General features: G+C 31.2%; 1 protein-coding gene across 1 annotated transcript; it reads right to left on the bottom strand.

The window, feature by feature from the left end:
- Positions 1 to 6,624: 6,624 nt before the first annotated feature.
- LOC107025640 (3-hydroxyisobutyryl-CoA hydrolase-like protein 5) lies at positions 6,625 to 9,760 on the bottom strand. The gene is made up of 14 exons (XM_015226403.1): positions 9,686 to 9,760; positions 9,492 to 9,575; positions 9,322 to 9,390; positions 9,044 to 9,107; positions 8,771 to 8,928; positions 8,566 to 8,650; positions 8,357 to 8,442; positions 7,769 to 7,890; positions 7,617 to 7,677; positions 7,389 to 7,487; positions 7,167 to 7,268; positions 7,008 to 7,049; positions 6,793 to 6,905; positions 6,625 to 6,685 (listed from the first exon to the last, which is right to left on the bottom strand). The coding sequence occupies exons 1-14, from the start codon at positions 9,758 to 9,760 to the stop codon at positions 6,625 to 6,627; spliced, it is 1,221 nt and encodes a 406-aa protein (XP_015081889.1).
- Between the last annotated feature and the right edge of the window lie 1,571 nt (positions 9,761 to 11,331).

Here is an 11,331-nt window from a genome sequence, read left to right as displayed (position 1 = left end):
TCATATAAATTGTTTGTTGAAATTGTTAAAAGGGCCGATGAAAAATCTATCCGTCGGATTTAGAGGCCTTTCCATTTTTAAAAAGACGGAAATTTTTAGTTTAAGTTTATATAAATTGTTTTGTTAAAATTGTTGAAAAGGGCCAATGAAAAATCTATCCGTCGGATTTAGAGGCCTCCCCAATATTAAAAGACGGAAATATTTAGTTTAAGTTCATATAAATTGTTTGTTGAAATTGTTAAAAGGGCCGATGAAAAATCTATCCGTCGGGTTTAGAGGCCTTTCCATTTTGAAAGACGGAAATCTAATTTAAGTTTGTATATAATTTTACTTGTTAAATTGGCCGATGAAGAAATTACCGTCGATTTCCAAGGCCTTCCATGTTAATAAGACGGATTTTTATTTGTAGGTTATTATTTGAGTTATTCATTTTTATTTATATTTATTCTTTACTAACACTTTTACTAAGTGTCTTTACAGGTACACGGAGGTGCTTCTCCTTGAAATTATTCGAAAAGTTCGAATTATATTTTTATTTCGTTGTTTTGTAAATATTGACGTTAGGCAAACTTTAGGCCGATTATTATTTTATTTTATTGTGTATATTGCATTTTATTATATTTGTATATTATTACATTCCTCTTTAATTTGAAAGAAAAATGAATTCAGTCGGGAACCACATTTGTGGATTCCGAAGGGTGCCTAATCCCTTCCCTTCGGAATAATTTAAACCCCTTACCTAGAATCGAATTGGTTTCGTAGATCATAATTGGTTTCCTAATTTTCCTAAAATTAGGTGGCGACTCTTTTTAAAACTCGTTTATTTTTAAAACTTTGTTAAAATTGAATCAATTAATTATTTTTGAGTTGCCGCGACGTTTCGCCCTATTTCGAAAGAGTAGGGATGTAAACAATGTTAAACAAGCCAACTTTTAATCTTTGATTAGCCTATGAAATTATGCAATGAACAACTTATAACAATTTCATCTTCTCGAACACAAGTAAGCATTACAACACTTAACGTTCATGTAGATAACACCCTAAGTATGCGGATCTAACATGTAGGTTTCATTCGACAAAATCATGGAAACATACACATAATAATCAGTTAACACCACATACCAACAACATGCTCGAAATTCACATCATACAACTTGCAAGAACCGGAAATCGGGAGAACTAGGGAGATGAACATGCGATTTATTGGGAACAACCCTAGTTTCGATATTCTTGATTGCAAAAACGTTTGAATAGCCTCTTGGAGAAAGAATTCCAGGAGATAAAACCCCATACCTTACTGTAGAATTGAATCTACGAAGATCACCTTGCAGTTTTTCACGAAAACTTTGAAGAACTTCTTGAAATCGCCTAAGGAGAACTTTTGTATTTCTTGCATTTCTTTACTGCTTTCAAGTCGTGCGTTTCTTAGTGTATGATCGTGAGTCTAGGTCTAGGAATTGAATATTTAGTAATTTAACTTAGACTAATTAACTTAATTAATAAATCAATTAGCTAATTTACTAAAATGCCCTCCTAAATTGACTAGAATTAGAAGAACACTTGACTTAACCGAAATCTGGAAATTGCTTAGTGGTTTCGGTTTTGACCAATTAAATTAATTAATTAAGTTGCTCTAATTAATCAAGTAACGTAGGGTAATTACTAAAGTACTCCTGAGTTGTTAGGACCATAACCAACCCGTTGGACCATCCTAGATTAGGTACTAGGATGTTTCTTATTAGTTACTTGTCTAGAGTAAGGATTTCAGACCATTTAAATTAATTAATTAAGTTGTTAATTTAATTAATTAAGTGACCTAGGGTAATTACTAAAGTATCCCTAAGTCACTAGGACTAAACCAACCCTTTGGACCATCCTGGGTTAGGTACTAGGATGTTTCTTTAATTAGTTACTAGGTTAGTGTCACTTGATTATGTCTTAGGTTGTCAAATGCACTAGTTAATTTATTTCGGTTAGTCCTAGGTTAGTTAGCTAGTTAGGTAAGTTAGTTAGGGTCTAGAGGTTGTTAGGAATCTCAGACCCACATGGCTTGACCCCCACATGTGCGCCTGCCCTTAACTGCGCTAACCACCCTAACCGAATTCTTGCACATGGGTTGCACATATGCTTGCAAATGGGTTGTTGCTCATTTCTTGTTGTCCCAAGGATCCTCACTATATCCTTGGGCACTTCTTACTCTACATGATCATTTTAAATGATCATGTGCTATGGTACCTAGGCTTGACACTTGGATGCCTCGTACATAATGTGTTAAGTTGAGAATCAATATTTTAGGTTAGTGTCTTCATTGCAGATACATTTCTTGAACAAGTTTGTTAATACTTAGAAAAATTGGCTAACACCTTTTAAGCCAATATTTTCTAATATGCAAATATTACTCAATATTGGGCATTGGGATGCTTATGTACACCCAATACGTATTCTTAAAACTTAATAGGCTCTTCACTAGACGAGTACATTTTATGGAATGTTACAGACACTTAGGGCTTGCGTTTTATTGATTAGGAGAAGATAAATTGTATGCCAAGTTCTCAAAGTGCGAGTTTTAACTTGATTTTGTTGCATTTTTGAGACAATGGTGTCCAAGAAGGGTATTTGGGTTGATCTAGACAAGATTGAGGTAGTTTGAGGTTGGAACATGCCTACTATAGTGACCAAGATTAAGAGTTTTGCAGGGCTTGCAGGCTAGAACTATCAATTTGTTTAGAGCTTCTTCACTATTACATCTCCTTTGAACATATTGACTCAACATAGTTTGAGATTCCAATGGTCTAACGAGTGTAAGAAGAGCTTTCAAAAGCTCAACACTTTGTTGACTTCGGCTTTTGTGTTGACTTTACCCGAGAAGGATATGGCCTCTACCATTTATTGTGATGCTTCGAGAATTAGGTTAGGTGGTGTTTAGATGCAGAAAGGAAAGGTGATCAAATATGTTTCTAGACAGTTGAAGACCCATGAGAAGAGCTAACCTACTTATGATTTAGAGTTGGCAATTGTGGTATTTTTGCTTAAGCTATGTCGACATTATTTTTATGGGACTCATTGTGAGGTCTTCACTGATCATCAGAGACTTCAGTATATTTTCACTCAGAGAGATCTAAATTTGAGGTAGAATAGATGGCTTGAGTTAATGAAGGATTATGATATCACTATCTTGTATTATTTGGGGTAGGCCAATGTGGTGACCAGTGCTTTAAGTAGGAAGATTTCTAGTATGAGGAGTCTTTGATAGCCTGCAGGACCTAGTAATTTTCTGATTTTGATTTTTCTCCTAAGTGTGAAACAGGTCGCCTAACGTTTTCTAATAAAGCAGTAAGAAATGTAAGTAAAAATACAATATTTTTACGTGGAAACACCCGACTCAAAATGCATAAAAACCATGACCTGTTCCACAACAGGATTTACCCCAACTTCACTAATCAACTATGAGCCTCCACAGAAGATAGATTACAAACTTTGCAACCTACCTTAGCTTCATATGGATTTGGATTACAACTCTTGTAATCCTAGGAACTATCTCTAATTCCCAACTTTCAATGCAAACCCCCCAAGGATGCGTTCCCAACTCTTTGATTTATCATAACCCGAAGACAACATTTTTAGTTCAGTTTATAACTCACTAAACTAAGATTACATCAAGACTCATTCATAATGAAAAACTCCTAACACATACTATGTAAAAGGATCAGGTTCTTTGATATGTTCCTTCAGTTTCACTGGTAGCACTTGCGAAGTAAATTTCTCAATCGCTTTTTTGCTCTGTAAGTGCACAAGTATTATGAACAACTTCACTTCTAGTTAAGCACAATTCTTCATAGAGTTATTGTTTACTTCAAACTCCTTATTGACTTGAACTCTCTTGACTTAGAGTTCTATTCAAGTAGGACTCCTTCTTCAATTCAAACTCCTAACTTCTTTGGACTTCTTCTTCAAATTACATTCATTGATTCTTTTGTATTGTATTCGAACTCCAACACTTCAATTCAACAGTAACTTGAAGATTTCTACTTTAAATGAAACTCTTTCTTCAATTAAAACTCCTTGTCTCTTTAGACTCCTTCTTCAAATCAAACTCATTGATTCTTCAATTACTCAGATGTTTATTTCCACTGAATTTTCTCACGAAATTAACATTATCCATTTATTTATTTCTGCACTCTTGTCTTTATTCATTCTAACAGCTTTCTCAAATTCGACTTCTCATGACAGAGCACCTTTGGACCATGTTGACTGACGTGTTTCATCTTTCTTTATCAATCAAGAAAACTACATAAATCCCAACATTGTCACTATTAGTGTTGAATAGAGACCATTGTTCATTTCTTGGTAAAGGCAATAGCTTCAAGGAAAAATGGTCAAACTTTGTGGAGAGAGAACATTGGATTGTTGATTTCATATGATATCAAAGTTGAAAAAATTGAGAATCTTGGCATTAGCAATGTTAACTTCCTAACGTATCACAATGCACTTTATGTTAATACTTACCAAGTGAGCCTTGTTTTAATTGATAAACACAAACTATTTATCCGGAAACACGTGAAGAGTCCATCTAATTTATGCAAGAGGAAGACTAAAGGTTAGAGGACAGTTCTTAAAGGCAGCACCAAATAAAAATAGAATTTGGATAACACTTGAAGCAGACGCGAATTAGCTTGGACACCACCATCATTATAGTGGTACGTAATTTGATCTGAATCCTATTTCACTCCCAAATCCATTCCTACATCACTCGTAACAACTAATTATTCTAGTTTAGAGGAGGATTAGTTTCACTTGAATTTTATTTTATTTTACCAAAGCCACTAAACTTTTTTTTATTTATTACAATAAACAGGGCCGTCTTAACCCCTAGGTCACTAAAGCCATCGCTTAGGCCTTATATTTTTTGGCGCCCCCATTTTTAAAAAATAATTACTTATATGTGTTATTTTTTTTAAAAAAAAATTATGTGTTTTATGAGTCCTATGATTTCTACTAAGGAAAATGCATATGTGATGAATATAAACCTGATTTTTGTAAGAAATAATTTGATGAAAATATGGAAAAAGAAATTACTAAGTCCCTCGAAGAATCTTTAGAGTTGATTACTTTATATATGTTGAGTAGATCAAAGAATTTTTTCACTTCAAAATAGATTTGAACCAATTGAAACATATTTGTATATATAAGAATATTTTTGATTTCTTATTTAGTGGTAAATATTGAGATTAATTAGTAGATGATGAATTTTTTTAAAAAAATATTGTCTTAACGTTGAACTTTCTTTTAACTCATAATAGTTATTCTGATATTGATTATTTAGATTTGTTTTCTGAATTAAAAGTGTTAAGAGAAATAATAAAAGTAGAAGATAATGATCTAATGAAAATACTCAATTTAATTAAAAAAACTATTTTTTACCAAATAGATATATTGCTTATAAGATGATGTTAACAATTCATGTAACCGTTGCCTCAACCAATTTTTTTTTCAAATTAAAAATTGATTAAATCTTCTTTAAAATCAACAATGTCTCAAGAGAGATTGAATGAATTAACTATATTATCATTTGAAAAAGGATTATTAAGACATATTGATTATAAACCAGCACTTAATGACTTCGCATCTAAAATAGCTAGAAAAATATATTTTAAATGAAAGTATATATGATGAAAAATATAAAATATTAGGGTCTCTCTCTTAAATTTAGCTTTAGGCCTCCAATATTGTTAAGTCGACTCTTACAATAAACTCAACTTTGTCGAAGCGTGATGAAAAATCATTGAGCTACTTTTTGTTTGTAGTTATATCATATAAGATATCTCGTTTGCTTACTGCAAATGACTTTATGTGATACTTAGGTTAAAGTTCCTTGACTTTTGGTTACAAAAAGTTGTTTAGTGACTTTCATAATAAGTTGAGTAATATTTGAGACTCGTAATATTTTCGTTTAAAAACTTGAAGCGTAGCTCAAGATAGCTTAATCACAGTAATTTTCATTAATCAACTACTTAATAAAAAATTAGAGTAATTACTTCACATGATTGTCCATTGTGAAATTAGGTCTTAGCCTTAACTCATATCCAAGACTTATAAGGAGTCCACCTATCTGGTGCGTGGACAATTTTTGATTTTGTGGGCCCAACATCGGGCGAGACGGGCCCTTCTATGATACCATGTGAAATTAGGTCTTAGGCCTAATTCACACCCCAAAAACTAGCTCAAAGATAGAAGGAATGTCCAAGTGTTGTAAGAAGTTCATCCATCTTATTAACCACCGATATGAGACATTTGTCATTCTTTAACATCCATAACCCAGGAATATAATCTCCTATTATGTTAGATTTTTACGTCTCAAACTTAGTTAGTTTATAACAGAGTAATTAATTAGTTTTTTTTTAAATAGTTTATAAAACAAAAACAAGACTTGTAGTCATGAAAACACTTGCATGATATATATATTTACTCCAATTGAGTTTAATAAACTATAAATCAAGTGGCCATGGGATCAATATCTGACTACTTTAAATCATTTTATTATTTGGAGACCGCGTACACTTGTATATGCATTTTGGAACGAATAACTATATACTTTGTTGTATGTTAGTGATAACATAAAACAAATTACACAAGGACACTTCCACGGAGACGAGAATAGCTCGAATTTTCATATTTTCCTCTCCACCTGTTAATTATAAGATCAAATGCAAGATTAATTACTATTAAATAATAAGATTGCAAAATCTATATATTGTTCGATAAAATGCAATATATGACTTCATATATTTGTACCTGTATTCTTCTTCATTAATAGGAATTTGAAGTTCCAAGTCATGATCTTCAAATGGCTTGAAGATTAAGTCAAGTTGATCATCATGCACTTTGTCAAGAGTTGAAGGGTTCCACTATATAAAAATGAAAGAGAAATATTTTAATAATAAAGCACATTATTCAATATTGAGAAATACTAAGTATTACTTATATATTAAGAAAAAAAAGGTGCATACCTTTGGAGACTTATCCTTGTCAATTATCTGAGCCCTTATGCCCTTCATATATAAAAAATATTTCATGAACTTAAAATTAGAAATTGAAAATTAAGTGTAATTCTACATATGAAGTACATGATAAGATTGAGTTTACTTAAAAAGAATTTGTAAACTTACCTCATAAAAATCACCAGATGTTATGGCTCGTTGTATGTTCATTGAAATCCTGAATTCTCTCCTCAAACATTCAGATATTGTTTGTGTCCTTCCTTCTCGTATCTAAAATAATAATTTAGGAAACAAGTAAGGTTCTTTTTCTTTTTGTAAGTATAAAGTTTTGTGTACTTAGCTTGATAAAGTTCTTTTTCTAGTTTAATAAGCATAAAAAGGATTTATTACCGATCTCAATGTTATTTTTAGTGCTGTTGGAGATGCTTTCTTTAGGCTTTTAAGCACTGCCAGAATCCAATCATTTCCTTTTCTGCTTCCCTCAGCTTCCTGAAAAGTTAGAACAAAAAATTCATAAAAATTTGAATAGTTTGTCACTTAGTATGCAATGATATTGCCTATTGCTACAAAATTTTAAAAATATCATGTAATTAGAAAAATAGAAAAATTAGTTCTTACAAATGACTCAATAATTTCCTCCACAGAATCCTTGGAGAAACATTCATTGATTATGGACAACCTACATGTAAATTGAAAAAAAAGAAAATGTTACTCTTAATATCTCATTTGAAAGAAAAAGCTTAAAATAATTTAATTATATGATACATTACTTGTTCAAAACACTTCTTTCATCAATGTGAATATTTGAGGAAAATTCATTGATGACTGATCTAATTGTATCCTCATCACCACTTTTTATGCTAAGCAAACGCTTCTCTAGCTGAAATAATTTCTGACATTTGAAAAAAAAATATATAAGCAAAAGAGATAATTATAGGCAATAATTTTTTTAGTGGCAATATAGTATTTAGCGGTTTTTAACGAGTCATTGTATTGAGAGTTTATAAAATCTTTAGCGGCATTTATACATATCGAGTGTTGGTTATAAATATATTCATAATAATTATATTATTACCGCTAAATATAAAATTCTTCTGTATTGTAGTTAGGGGCGGACCTACAGTCTATTGAGGGGGTTCAGCCGAATCCGCTCGGCAAAAAAATTATGTTGTATATATTAAGGTATTTTAAAGATTTTTATGTTTATATATTGATTTTGAACCTCCTGAATATAAGATTAGGGGTTAGCTTAGTGATTGAGATGTTCCAACCTCAAATCTTAAGCATTAATGATATGAATTCGCCACTGATCATAGTGTATGGTAAATTTTTGAAGGAAAGGAAAAACTTGTACTGACCTGTGAAGGAACAAAATGAGTGGCTAGTCCAGCAGCAACCACTTCTTTACCCCTTAGTTTTTCTCCTGTTAAGCCCAAGTATTCCCCTACATATATACATACATACATGTAATTAATTAATTAACATATTTTTGGAGAGGTACTTTGTCTTTTACATATATCATATTATTCGGTATTAATATACGAGGTAGAGTCTATCGCTTGATTACCTAGTCGACCTGGAAGACGCGGAAGCATATATGAGAAGCCACAGTCTGGATGGAACCCTATATTTATTTCAGGAGTGGAACTAAACTGTAAAGTTTGATTAAAAAAAAAGATGTTAGACGACTTGAAATTAAATATTGACTTAATTAGTTCAATCAGGTGATTTATAAGATAATTATATGTAAATCTCTTTATGATAATACTCACCGCTTTCTCAGTAACGACAGAGAATTTCATTGGAGCCATCAAGGATGCACCCCCACCCACAGACATTCCATGGACAAGAGCAATATGTGGTTTCTTGTAAGTATGAATGTGGTAGCAAAGCCAATACATTCTATAAGTACCTTCAAGGCAAGAATCCCCTTCAAATAATACATGAATTTATGTGAACATGTAGTATAAATTAATAATTCAATAGTTCTAACATATATACTAACAAATTAAAAAAAAATAAAGGAAAAATTTAGAAGTAATTACTTGTATTTCGTCCCTCATAGAACATATGCAAGTCCCCACCAGCAGAAAAAGTACGGCCAGCGCCCTATATACGTGTAAATGAATGAGAATTAAATAGGGAAATTTAAAAATTAAGGTTACAAGGCAACAACGAAAGATATAATGCACAAAAATGTTGGAAATAATGCATAAACAAACACTTAAACGTGTATATAATTGAATCAGTAGATATATAACCACGTCCTACATGACAATGTGCATACTATATGACGCTGTATATGTGTGTCTAGTAGTATTACCTTGATGATTACAAAATCAGCATTAGCATCATTCTCATATTTCTCAAAGTTGTGTCCGAGCGTTAATGCCTATAATATAAAAGAAAATTTTACAATTAAGTGAACATGCAATAGATATTTTATAACTATACATATATTTTAATTTTATCATATACTATAAATATATATACCGTTTCGCCTGATAAATAATTTAAATGGTTAGGCCGATTTATGGTGAGCATTCTGGCACGGCCGATTTCCTCAGCGACAACAACCTTATGAGAACCAATTAAGCTACATTTATCAGACCGAAGCGATCGATACATATATTATATCGAAAAATATTTCTGATATTAATAAGATGTTTTAGTAACGTTGAAATTACCTCTCTATTTTGTCTCGATACTTGTTGAGGCATTGGAAACATTGTGGTGCTACTGGGAATAGATATTATTGCCATAGCAGTACTAGAGAAAACGAACAGGTAATTAATAACTCTAATTAAAAGGTTAAAATTCGCGATAACAAATAATCGGGTGATTAATTTCACTTACCAGATTAACCAAAATATAATTCTCAAATTTGATTTTTGATAGTATGGAAGATGTGAAATAATAAGTTGTTGCTCAAATTTGTGTATGGAAAAGGAACTTTATATATTGTTACACGTGAACAATTATTAATAAAAATATATTTTCCCTCATTCTCTCTCTAATGTGAAAGAAATCATTCTAATAGTATTAAACTTAATGAGATCTATTAATTAAACTCCAGCTTAATTATAATAATTGAAAAAAAAAACAGCTATAGAATCTTTGATAAGTGAATGATCTCAAATGTCAACTAATTAAACTTTACGTGAATGCAACAAATGATCAAATCCTATTAAAAAATATAGAGAAAAAAGTTAACTAAAGTGACTTGGAATGAGAAGGCGGGGGATTGTCTGTTTGGGGTGGGATGGTCAAGAGGCCTCGGCGATTGGGATCGTGAGAAGGAGATAATGAATCTGAAATATGACTTATGATACTTGGACGCGATAGAGGAGGGAGGCTAGCGAGACCTGTATGTATCTCAAATACGTGCAAATCACACTAGATACATGTATTTTGAGTGATTCACATGTATCTGAGATATATATCAGATATATGGATAAAGGCGACCAAAATTTGTTATGTATCCACATACATATACAAAGCATGACAATTGCCGCTAAAAATACATATTTAGCGGCAATTAAGAATTAAATGCCGTTAATGGTCATTTTTGTTGTAGTGCGCAAATCCACTTGAATACAATATATTTAAGAGATAAGTGTCAAAAACACACCTAAACTATACATTTTTTTTAGTTTCATACCTAAACTATTGAAAGTTTGAGTTACATACCTAAATTATCACTTTTTAGTTTGAGAAATACACCTCTCTTTTATACCACTCTCATCATGGTATGTGTAATACACTCTCTCTCTTTTATTTTAAAGAATTTCTACATCACACTCCACATGGACAAAATATCCAACCTTGACAAAAAATAAATAAATTATTAGTATTAGCTAAAATTAAAAATTAAAAAACTATTATAAAAAAAATAATATTTTCTTTACAAAATAAAATGTAAATTTTTTTTATTACCACACCATTTTTTAAAGCTTTTTATTTTGCTTAAATTTCTTTTATAAAAGTATTTCATTTTTTACTTCATCTCCTCCCCCACATCAAATACTAATTTAGATATTATTTTATTTTCTTAAAAATATAATTCTACCCATCACACGCAACCCTCTGCTTTTAATTTTTTTCCCAGTGTTCAGATATACATATCGAAAATATTTTTTACTTGCCGCCACAAGAATTTTTATATTTTTTAGTTGTTTATGTTATATTCGGTACACTAGTAGAATTTTTTTCTAAAAATATATGTACGTGCATATCTAACACAAAATAAGAAAAACGTAAAAACATAAAAATTAGGAGCGAAAAATTAAATAGGATGGCTAATTTTTTTTAAATAAAATAATATCAATTTCTA

This window comes from Solanum pennellii, chromosome 7 (assembly GCF_001406875.1).
Source record: "Solanum pennellii chromosome 7, SPENNV200".
In the NCBI taxonomy this organism is placed as follows: Eukaryota; Viridiplantae; Streptophyta; class Magnoliopsida; order Solanales; family Solanaceae; genus Solanum; species Solanum pennellii.
Note: the sequence above shows the minus strand (reverse complement) of the source record. Positions and strands in the feature narration are given on the sequence as shown.

Bases quoted from the DNA above. Each gene is read 5' to 3' on its own strand.
- LOC107025640 (XM_015226403.1), bottom strand. From the start codon at position 9,760: ATGGCAATAATATCTATTCCCAGTAGCACCACAATGTTTCCAATGCCT. The intron at 8,443-8,565 runs GTAATCAAGCGA...GTATATATGTAG, and splicing joins GCGTCTTCCAGGTCGACTAG to GGGAATACTTGGGCTTAACA. The intron at 7,891-8,356 runs GTCAGTACAAGT...TTCAAATGTCAG, and splicing joins CTCATTTTGTTCCTTCACAG to AAATTATTTCAGCTAGAGAA.